The sequence below is a fragment of the Hesperophylax consimilis genome, chromosome 22 (genome assembly GCF_061612785.1).
Source record: "Hesperophylax consimilis isolate HC1 chromosome 22, BYU_Hcon_1.0, whole genome shotgun sequence".
NCBI classification, from domain to species: Eukaryota; Metazoa; Arthropoda; class Insecta; order Trichoptera; family Limnephilidae; genus Hesperophylax; species Hesperophylax consimilis.
This window is the reverse complement of record NC_142857.1, coordinates 6737613-6749843: the sequence shown is the minus strand read 5'-3', so window position 1 is coordinate 6749843 and position 12231 is coordinate 6737613. Positions and strand designations below refer to the sequence as shown.

At 36.7% G+C, this 12231-nt stretch overlaps 1 protein-coding gene across 1 annotated transcript in view; it reads right to left on the bottom strand.

Moving 5' to 3' along the window:
- The window catches only part of LOC149412772 (uncharacterized), a 34251-nt gene that overhangs the window by 17720 nt on the left and 4300 nt on the right, over positions 1-12231 (bottom strand). Inside the window, exons 4-6 of the mRNA XM_089645195.1 lie at positions 10938-11034; positions 9995-10157; positions 5341-5512 (exon numbers count right to left, since the gene is read on the bottom strand). Of these exons, the coding sequence (XP_089501321.1) occupies positions 5341-5512; positions 9995-10157; positions 10938-11034 (432 nt within the window). The remainder of the gene's footprint in view (positions 1-5340; positions 5513-9994; positions 10158-10937; positions 11035-12231) is intronic.

The window sequence follows — 12231 nt, the reverse complement described above, 5'->3', positions numbered from 1 at the left end:
TGATGTTGCAAAAGAATTTAAGATTCCTCTGAGTACTCTCTCAACCATAATAAAGCACAAGGAGAAAATTAATGCTGCTCAAACTGCTGGAGTACGGAAAAGAACTACTAAAGGTGAATTTCCTCGTCTGGAAGAAAGCCTGGTCATTTGGCTAAGACAGTGTAGAGGACAAAAAGTGTCTATTAGCGGAAACTTGTTGAAGGAAAAAGCAAAAGAGTTTGCGTCTATTCTAAGCATCAAAAACTTTGCGGCAAGTGAAGGGTGGCTTACAAATTTCAAAAAGAGAAATGGGGTTGTGTTTAAAAAAGTTTGTGGGGAAAGTGGAAGTGTTGATGATGCAGTTTGCTTAGATTGGCACGGTAAATTGAAGACCTTGATTGAAAACTATCATGCCCGAGACATTTTTAATACTGATGAAACTGGCCTATTTTTCAAATGTTTACCGGACAAGACGCTTACTTTTAAAGATGAAAAATGTCATGGGGGAAAACATAGTAAGGAAAGGTTGACAGTTTTACTTGCAGTAAATATGGACGGATCGGAAAAACTTAAACCCTTAGTGATAGGAAAAGCAATGAAACCGCGATGTTTCAAAGGAGTGAAGTCGTTTCCTGCTGATTATCGTGCTAACAAAAAAGCTTGGATGACGACAAAACTTTTTAACAATTGGCTTTTAACAGTTAATGGGGACATGAAACGCCAAAAGTGGAAAATTTTACTATTTTTAGACAATTGCACTGTCCACAACAGTCCTCCTACATTGTCCAACGTGGAACTCTACTTCTTTCCGCCAAATACAACTTCCAAATTGCAACCATTGGACCAAGGGATCATCCGTAATTTTAAGATGTTCTATCGCAAAGAAATTGTTAAGCTCGTTTTAGAATCTCTCGACATGCAGCTAACTGCAAATATCACGGTTCTGACGGCTATTTTACTGATTGACAAGGCATGGAGAGCTGTAACACTCCTAACGATTTTCAACTGCTTCAAAAAATCTGGTTTCTTAAAAGAAGATCAGGAAAATCTTCCAATACTTATGGATGATGAAGAACCAGCAATAGAACCATTAATTGACATCAGCGATGTGAGTTTTCTTGACTTTGTTCAAGTGGATGAAGATGTTACTGTCTCAGGTTCACTAACCGATGGCGAAATTTTATCTGCGACAGATACTAATGAAAAAAGTAACGATGAAGATGAGGACGATACATCAGAACCTTTGGCAGAAGTGTCAGTTAAGGAAGCAAGATCCTCATTCGATACCTTACAAACCTTCTGTCTACAAAACGAAAGTGATGAAAAAGCATTTCAGGCACTTTTTCTCTTAAAAAAAATTATTGATAAGTCTGAGCAGCAGCAATGTGCTTTGAAGCAAACCAGTATAACAGACATAGACATATGAATATTAGTAGACCTGCCCTAAGTGATTAAAAGCGTATTATTTCCCACTCCCCATACCGGTTCCATTGGAGCCGGCTGGGCTCGCGTATGGCTTCCCGTGAATCTTGAGAATGTGACGTCATCATTCTTGTTCGAACTAGCGTCGAGCTATGGTCGAGGCATTTTACGAAATAACACGGCAAAATGTTGGCTTGTGATATGAAAACTTGTAAAAATAGATGTGAAAAAGAGAATAAACCCAATTTTTACATTCCATTTGTAAGCATTATTTTAAGCTTATTCACATCGTATAATATGGATCAGTTGTAGAAACATATACTATCACATCGAGATACATCAAAATGATGTCCAAATTTTTACTCCAAATACTCTTAGGAATCGCTGGTAAAAACTGTGTGTATATAATTTCATTTGTTTTTTTAGTTGTTTTACTTTTCTTTCTTAAAGATTTCAATATTTTATTATTAATACGAACAGAGCGGTTGTGACAACCCTCCAACATTGGTCAAATGTAGCGATTCTCAAGTGTGCGCATCGTTGTTGCTGGGAAGTAAATTATGAGCACTTATAAAAGTGTCTTAACTAAATACGTAAACAAAATATTCGACTCTGAAAATAGAAGAAATTTTTTTTGCCGAATTTGGACTTCGCAAATTTGTTCATAACGTGGCGAGTAATTTGCGCTCCCATGTAAAAATGTCTATTCATTCAAAAGCAGATTTTACTTTTTAGAACTAAATGGTGATATTATAATGCGAGATGCCTATATACTGTCAGATTGATTTATTGACGAATCACAGTCAGCTTTACCCCCTTCGTTCTTCAACAGTTGATTTTACCCCTCACCTTTAATTTCTAGTCTATATATTCATATGTCTGTGATAACAGAGTTCTTTCTTTCGAAAGATTAATTAATTCACATTATGATTACATGTATGTACACGAATGTACCTATAAACTTTTGTCATTGTTATAGAATAGGAGTTAATAAATAATAATTGATCAACACTTAAGAATTCAAAGTTTTATTTATTTACTCTCACAAATTTCGAACCATTTGATATTTCAAACACTCGATAATTCGTAATATTTTAAGAGTCCCTCGAGTTTCGAATTATCGAGAGTCGACTGTATATCTAAATTTGAATGTCAAGAGAAACAATCTTATTTGAATTCTTTTACGCTATTATGTGGGAAGATAAAACTTTGAAATTACCGATACATAAACTTTAAAACTGTATTTTAGCTCTAAAATTTATGTATGTATGTATCTCAAAAATATTTGCTGTGGCTTGGTGACTTGCCTGAACGACGACCATGCAATGATTCTTGTTATAAATATTAGAGGTATATTTGCAAAGAGGTCATTTGTAACATGTTTTTTTTTTAAATAATATATTTATAATATTCTCTATGCCTAAGGCGCAAGACTGGCTTGCAGACCTAGATGTCCTCTCTGACCCACTCCAACATATAAAAAAATAATTCTTGTAAACTGAAAATAAAAAAAAATATTTAATATGTTATTATCTATCTATATTAATAAAAATGGTAATGTTCGTTTGTTCAAAATCTTAAATCTCCCAAAGTTCTTCACCGATTGCTTTGAAATTTTGACACAAAGTTGCATTCGAATATGTGCATGTTTTTTATTTACTTATATTATATAGATGTCACCTGTGGCAGGTAGAAACATACCTTTTTTTTAAACAGTGCCATCTGCATTAAAAGCAAAATGCCCTATTGTTTCTCTATCTACACAAACAGATTGAGCCACAGCAAGGCGTGGCGGGGTACAGCTAGTTTAAAATGAAACAATAACTTAGTAAACACCACTTTTATATTTTATACTTATGCTGACCGGGTTTCGCTATAACCGTAGCTTTTCTGGGCAGCACAATACTTAACTATAATCGAAAATATATAATAAAATAATATGTGGAACAAATGTATTAAGCGCTTGTTATATGCCAGCGGATTTTCTCAAACTGTCAAAATCTCTTCATTTTTTTGTCGCTAGAGGGCGGTAGTTGTACATTAATGAACTTGTCAAAATACAACGTCAAATGTGCGTTATGATCATGTCGCGCATCTTCACGTACGCAATCGGAAATCGGAAATATTAAGTAAAACAAACAGCTTAGTAAAAAGGTCTGACTTATTTGCAGAACCTACTATTTTGGTAAAGCATTTACTTTGACATTTTTTATAAATGTTTATCATTCACTTGCTGTTGTTAAATCTAATTAGATTTGAACGGCTTTTGGCTTTACGAATCGCATTTCAGAAACATTTCCAATACAAAGAAAGGTTGTTTTGCACGGTATTCGGAAACTCGTGGTATAAACGGTATAACTTGTGAATGAATCTACCTTTCATTTAAAGTCAATTTTGGGTTATGATTTTTTTTTATTTGAGCTTTCGTTTTCGAGAAAATCGAAGGCGGATTTATTTGGTAGATTTAAAAATTTTATATTTGATAGAATATCTATACATATTAATAATATTGACCTCGAAAAATAAAAGAAAGTTTTTTTTTAATTTATATATTTGTTAAATTATTCAGTGTTAACTAAACAATAATCTGTTTTAACCATGGCAGTAGCTATCGTGCAAGGCATACTAGTACTGTATCAAAATATAACTAGCTGTTGGAAATAATAGTTATATTCATTTAACGACCAAAGCTATTGAAAAAAATTACGTCAATGGGTTAAAATAGGTAGCGGATTGGGAAGGGAGTGCTCTTTGTCAAAAGGGAATAACCTAAGTATCGGACTTTTATTTAGGATGTTGGGAAGTAAGAGCTTCACAGATGCACTCATAGAGGGCAGTGCATAGAGCTTGCTTGGAAGTCCGCAAGATGGCAGCTAGTAGTCAGTAGTCGCCAGGGCCAGTGAGAATGATCCTAGACAAACTTACTGATTCAGATCTCAATTAGCCAGCTTCTAGTTAGGTCGACTATCGAATCACCATTGTAATACGCGAAGTATTAATAAATCCCTGATTTATCACAAAGAACCAATTATTTATAATCTCCTTCCACAATGAGTTGGAGAACTGTTTGTGGGAATACAAGAGTTGTTGATGACTTTGTTATTAACTCTTTGCACGCGGCCGTATCAACTGTTGTTACGGCAAAAAATCCATACTCACACGCGGCTGTATCAACAGTTGATACGGAAACTTTGAATGCCGATATTCCAGCAGTCTTTCGACATAATTTATTTCCCGCTCGCTTAAACATTCGTAGAACTATCACGATGCTGACATCTACAAGAATTTCTCGAAAATAAAATTGTATTTCATTAAAAAACATCGATAATCAAGTGAGCCTATTTGCGCCTTCGAGTGCTATAGTTTACAATTTTGTCAACGGATGGCGTTAGTCCAATTTTGTTATTATATTAAGTGACATAAAATTTAAGTGTTCAGTTTTATTAAAAGTTTTCATAAGTAAAAATGATAAGTGCTCATGGTGTCCCACTTGTGTCTATCACCTAAGTACACACATGCCGAGTGAATGGCGGGACCACATTCAAAAGATACGGTACGTCTTTGTATGAAATTTTATGTTTTTGTTTTTATAAACATCTAAGAGTGTTGACACACGAGGATTTGTTATCATATTGTGGAGAATAATCTGTTCTGTCTATATCGTCCAATAAATCATGCCAGAATGCTATAATTTGACATTTAATTGCGTGCATAGGTATTTGAAAATATGTACCGCGTACGGTTATAGATAAAATGGAGCAAAAAAATGCGTTCAAAAGGTTAATGATTATGCCTTTCTGTAATTCTAGTGTCTATAAGTTTATAGTCTAATCCCTATTCCGGTTTTATGAAGTAAACTGACCCTTGTTTTTTTCTGCATGGCCAAGGCTTCAGCTAGTAAAGAAAATGACCATAATAATAATTAGAAAGTTTGGTTACCTGATGCGGCTCAGTGGGTATCTGCGGGTGCGTGTGCGCCAGGCTGGGGGGCGCCGGGACGGGTCGGCAGCCTTGCCTGACCCCCGGGCCCCCCACCGCCCCCGGACCTGTCACCCCCTGCAGCTCTCCGGAGGGTACACGCGGCGGGGCGTTGTGAGCTGCTGTCATCAATCTGGCAACATACAAACGTTGGTTATCGAGATTATTTCCATATAATTTATTATTTCTTAAGTTTGGGAATCAAACAGTTATTTAGAAGATATTTGCATTGTAAAATTAAACAATACATTTACGTTCATTACCTTTATAAACAAATTATACGAGGTACCATTGATACTTGGCCGATGTGTGTACTACAATGTAAACAAAAACAAAAGAAACACTAGAAGAAATAAACGATAAGAACATTGAAAACAGTACAAATGAGTATCTATAATTTTTGCATCAAGAGATTCAGCCAATTTGATTTAACATATTTTCAAGGTACAGTTGAAAATGAATAGAACCTGATGGTGTTGAATGTTTTGCAAATATAATAATAATAATATTTGGATGATTTGTATAGCGCCGTTTTTATGCAAAATCACCTCAAGGGCGCTTTACAAATATGCCCGATGGAAAGCAATGGTTCGCATAGCCGACAATCTTACACAGGTAGCAGAGGCGGTCTCTGCCTTAGTGCATTTGTGCATTGCACTGCCAAACATCGATATACGTTAGAAATGTAAATTCGTATATCCACTCACGAAGAATTCACGCCAGATCATTATAATATTCTTACCAATCAAAGTTTGTACTGGACGCCCGCGCATGCGAAAAACAGTGTAATATATGACCCGTGCATTTTCGGCTTTGCCCGAGACATGCCATGTACCTTCTATAGGCACTGTCTCTAGAGGTCGGAACCGTGAAATGAGCGAGACAGGTAGAGACCCATAACGGCTGTTGATGTGTTAGAGCAGTGAAGATAGAAACTGGTCGGTGCATTATCGGCGCATGCGCCGAAACATCCTGATATATATCAAAAACCTTAAACATGCGTAAAACTTTTGGAATGCATTAGTTAGGATTGACAGATTTCGAACTAATTAACAATGTTATAATATTCTAGCGTTACCGGCGCGATCTACATATCTGCAAACTTGACAGTATTCATTATTGGCGATTGACGCGACGTTTTAACGGTTTTTACGAGTTTTGATCTTCAAAAAGCTTTTTAGAAATGAGTGCTAATGAAAACATTGCGGTTGACATTGATTTTATCAAAAGTAACCGAAGTTCATTTAATCCCAACAAACTAGAGATGATTTTGCGAATGCTGACGGAGCAATATCAATTTTACAATTATTTTACAAGTGTAACTTGGTGGAGTGTTTTAGTGAAATAGTGAAACTGTTAAAAATAATTTGTACTATTCCGATGACAACTGTCGAGTGCGAAAGGTGTTTTTCTACGTTGAAACGTGTAAAAACATTTCAGAGGAATACTATGTCCCAAGATCGTCTCAATGCTTTATCAATGATGAGCATCGAAAAAAGTTTGATCTCGTCTATACCAGACTTTAATAATCTTGTAATTGAAGAATTTTCTCAAATGAAAGAGCGACGAATGGATTTTCTGTACAAATGAATTATTTGTACTGGGTATGTAGTTCCCTTTAAATCACTCTATTTTCCTATTTTACATGTTACCATTATTTGTGAAATGCACTGCTGGCAAATTCTGTCACGAGCCGCCTCTGACAGGTAGTGGTATAAAAATATGAACCCGTTCCTAACAGAAATGTGGAGTTCTTCAAAGAGGGTTCCATGGTATTTCATCAAAATGAAAATTCAACACACCTTTGAAAAGTGATATAGTCATTAAAAGTGATGAAACAAAAACTAGGTTTAATAGTTACCTATGTAACCTAGTTTTTGTTTCATCATTTTTCATGACTTTATACCACTTTTTGTAGGTGTGTTGAATTGTCATTTTGATGAGATACCCGGTCACCCACAAAGAGTGAAAGGCTGATGTAAGTGTAATGAGTAAGATCAAGAAAGGGACGCTTAGATGGTTTGGGCATGTAGAGCAAATGAGCGAAGAAAGGAGTGTAAGGAGAATGTATGATGCAAATGAGAATGGTAGCAGAAGTCGTGGACGCCCGAGGAAGACATGGCACAACCAAGTCAATCAGATACTTGAGTTGGGCCATGTCAAGAGTCAGAATAATAGAAGAAAGAGTATGTGTGAATGTGAATGAGGGTGTGCCAAGACGGAGTTGTTTGGCGGTCCGTCGTCTCTGCCTACGTGATGTAACGTCAAAGAATTGTGCAAGTTTGGATTGCCACGGTAGTGCCTGATTATTGTTTTGTTGAGAGTTTTTCGGGTGGCTGCCCTGTGATCGGTTGGACGGGCGAGCAAAAATAACGCGGGTAGGTAGAGCGAGATCGGAACAATACGGGAGACGACGATTCCGCGGTGCGCGTGGCGTTTTGCGATAAAAAATGGATATTACAAAATAATGAAAAAGATCACGCGGATACCATGTACCGATCCTTCGGAGACTTTCAGTGTAAATTTACAAAACACAAAAGAGACGTTTTGACTCCTGCGCGAGCTCAGCCGGTTCTTAAAGTTGGGTTGTCACCGAGTGTGGTTGTTCGGTGAGATTGAAATGTTGAAGGATACAGCTGTTCCGTGTAGACTAATCAAACATAAAATATATGTTTTGACTCCTGTGTGAGATCGGCCTGTTCTTTGTTCGAGTGTTGTTGTTTGAAGAGATTAAAATATACAATCAGTTATTTGGTTTAAAAAATGGTTTTATTTGTGAGTGGTTTTGAAGGGTAATTCCTTCGAGACTATACTGGATTACCAAGCATGCTGTCGAGGTGACGCAAAGATGAAGCATCATTGTCCCTTTAAACGTTCAATGGATGCTGATTAATTGAGGATGGCTTCGCGCACTCCACCCCACGAATCTCTACCCGGAGCTAACTCAAGCGGATTTCGCGGAGACCTGTCGTCCTGCTCACCGCTGGCGGACTCTCCAAACACCTTCAGACATGACAACAAGGTTCTTCAATGCTTTTACACATTATGTCTTCTTGCCTTAGCCCCATCATAGCCCTGGTGATTGACAAGGGTCCATGCTCATCAGACGTGACAGTGATCTGTGTGATGGTTAGTTAGTTAGTTAGCAGTCTTGTCCTGGCCCGTAGAGCAAACCATCGATGTATACTATGTCGAAATGATGAATACTATGTCCCTATAAACCTGTATATGTATACTATGACGAAATGATGAATACTATGTCCCTATAAACCTTAAATCTCTTGAACAACGCCGTGATATCAGAGACCTATTGATGCTCTATAAGATACTTCATAACCATATTGATAGCCCATACTTACTACAAAATATTCATTTCAAATGTCCAAAAAGAGTTACTCGATCTTTGGATACATTTTATATACCTAAAAGCAATACAAACTACCTTGAAAATGTATTTATAAGAAGAAGCTGTAGCACATTTAATAGATTATGCCCAAACATCGATGTGTTTAACACGAACCTAGCTAAATTCACAGCATCCGTAAAAAAGTGATACTGCATCTTATTTAACCAAAAAACTTAATAGTTCATTGATTTTTTTTTAAATATTTCAATTGATTAATACATTTTTGATAATTGATGTACTTTATCAAAATTGTTTGTATTAGGTATGTTGTTATGTATTTTTCTGTTATGGTTTGTTTTGTCGTTATTTTATTGGTCAATGACATAACTACTCTGATCACTGTCAAATATGCATGTATAAAGACCATAGACATATGAATATTAGTAGACCTGCCCTAAGTGATTAAAAGCGTATTATCCCCACTCCCCATACCGGTTCCATTGAGCCGGCTGGGCTCGCGTACGGCCTCAAGTGATATTTGAAAACGTGACGTCATCATTCTTGTGCGAACTATGGTCGAGGCATCATCGGTTCATTTTACGAAATAACACGGCAAAATGTTTACTTGTACTATGAAAACTGGTAAAAATAGATGCGAAAAAAGAGAATAAACCCAATTGTCGTATTACATTCCATATATAAGCATTATTTTATTTTATTTTAAGCATATTCACATCGTATAATATGAATCAGTTGTTACTATCACATCGAGAAACGTCTGGACGCGAAACACAAAGCTGGTTGGTTGCTGGGAAGTAAATTATGAACATTTATAAAAGTGTCTTAACTAAATACTCTGAAACTAACTACGACTCTGAATATAGAAGCTGCCTTACTTTGCCGAATTTGGACTTCGCAAATTTGTTCATAACGTGGCGAGTAATTTGCGCTCCCATGTAAAAATGTCTATTCATTCAAAGCAGATTTTACTTTTAAGAAGTAAATGGTGATATTATAATGCGAGATGCCTATTTACTGTCAGATTGATTTATTGACGAATCACAGTCATCTTCACTCCCTTCGTTCTTCAACAGTTGATTTTACCCCTCGCCTTTATCTTCTCGTCTATTAATTCCTATGTCTGTGATAAAGACTGTTTATAACGCTAATAAATAAAATAAAAAAAATTTAAGGGGTTGTGTACGATCTTCTCTGAACGTATCATTAACTAGGGTGATTGAAGTACCTTCGTAAGATTGGAGCACATACCTGAGGGTCCCGGCAGCCGATGGCTCGGGTGTGTCGGGGGCCAGGGGGCCCTGGGAACCCTGCAGACGGCTGCTCAGCATGTTGGCTAGGGCTGTCTTGGTGCGTGAGTTCACCACCAGAGGGGGTGCGCCTCCCACACCAACCACACCACCTGCTTGCAGCACTGCAATCACACAATCAATTAACTACTCTAACTTCAACAAGCATTAGCTTCAATAAACTGTAGCTTCAATAAGTTGTAACTTCAATAAACTGTACCTCTTGTATGCCAACCTTTCAATTTCAATTTATTTATTTCTCTCCACACACTTTCTTCCTTTTAGCTATTCTGGGAAAACTACATATGGTAGATTATACACTATTTTTATAAATATTTAAACAGGTTATCTGGTAAGACCGTACAATTTAAAAAAACATCATTTTGCAAAAATCAAGCAAGTTATTACGAAAATAGAAACAGCTGGCGCACCGCTCATAATTTAGTGCCTGCACGTGAAGAATTAAAAAAGCATTAGCATTTATAAACTGCATCAAACAAGCATTTGCTTCAATAAACTGTTTCAAACAAGCATTAGCTTCAATAAACTGTATCTTAAACAAGCATTAGCTTCAATAAACTGCAGCTTCAACAAGTATTAGCTTCAATAAACTGCAGCTTCAACAAGTATTAGCTTCAATAAACTGCTGCTTCAACAAGCATTAGCTTCAATAAACTGCTGCTTCAACAAGCATTAGCTTCAATAAACTGCTGCTTCAACAAGCATTAGCTTCAATAAACTGCTGCTTCAAGAAGCATTAGCTTCAATAAACTGCTGCTTCAACAAGCATTAGCTTCAATAAATAGCAGCTTCAACAAGTATTTTCATAGGGTTTTATGTTTTTATTGTAGTATAGGAATAGTGAAATACAACTGCATAGTTGTTGAAAATGAATCAATAAGTACCTTGCTGATCACCCGGGGGTCCCTGGGCAGCCGTGGCAGCCTCAGGCGAGGGGGGCTCCACTCGTGGCCCTGCCCCGTTACCTGCTACTGTCGCTCCCTGTGAATATAACATTAATATTGTAAGGTTAGTCGGTGTATTTATGTTAGTGGTCTTAGAACATAACATTAATTGTAAGGTTAGTTGGTGTATTTAGGTTAGTGTTGGGGGTATTTCACTATCTCTGATTATGTTCTGACTAAGCACTAATCCGCGGATTAGTCATTTTTTCGTTTTCACTATATCTGAATAACGCTAACGCTCGGGTTAAACTTCGATTTGACTAATCAGTGTTCGAACCTCACGTTAGGCGCTATTTCTCGAATCAAAGATGGCGTCAAAACATTCCGAGTTTGACAGCGGAGAAGTGAGTCGAATTTTGTTGCGAATTATTATGGATACCGAGGTTTTTGATTTACAAAAGCAGGTGAAAGGGCGGCGATGCGAAGGCCGCAAGTTTTAAGAGCTCGAATGAATTTGAATGCTTGTATGATCCATCCTGAATTATTTGATTGTGTTCAAAATAAGAAACAATGTATTAATTCGACACGAATCTATCTAAAATGACCTGATAATCAACATAACATAACCAAAAAAATGCACACTTTGCGGTGTGCGGACTGTGGCGAGAAACTTGTCAATTGGCGTTGACGCTAGCATTCCATAGACATTGCGGCAAAACATGACAGGCGTTGTAGTAGATTGGGTAACTGCAAACATTTTGCGATGTTGCCAGACTATTTCGAGTGTTATCTATCCGGAAGCTCTGCAACAATGGTGAAACGGTCGCCGTTGAATAACAAAGTTATTCTGATCTTTAAAGCCAGCCAACGGCTAGCTAGTCAGATATTTAGCCCGACATAGTGAAATACCCCCTTAGAATATAACATTAATTGTAAGGTTAGTCGGTGTATTTAGGCGGCTAGCCTGAAGGAGATTCTAACTTGGATATTTTCCATATGTCCTACAACGACTTTAAGCGCGAAATATTGTATTTGTTTTAACTGTATACTTATGTATATTTTTTTTTCCATATTTTGTTTACCGCTTTTGCATATGTTTTAACTGTATACTTATGTATAAAATTTTCTTCAATAATTTGTTTACCGCTTTTGCAATGTATTGGTTTTTGTACTGTTTTTGCAAATAAATAAAATAAATAAATAAATAAATTCCCTGAATTTCAGACAGTCTAAAAATTGCCGAGCACCGAAGAACCTACAAAATTTCCCACCTGCTTCATCACATTTCGAAACT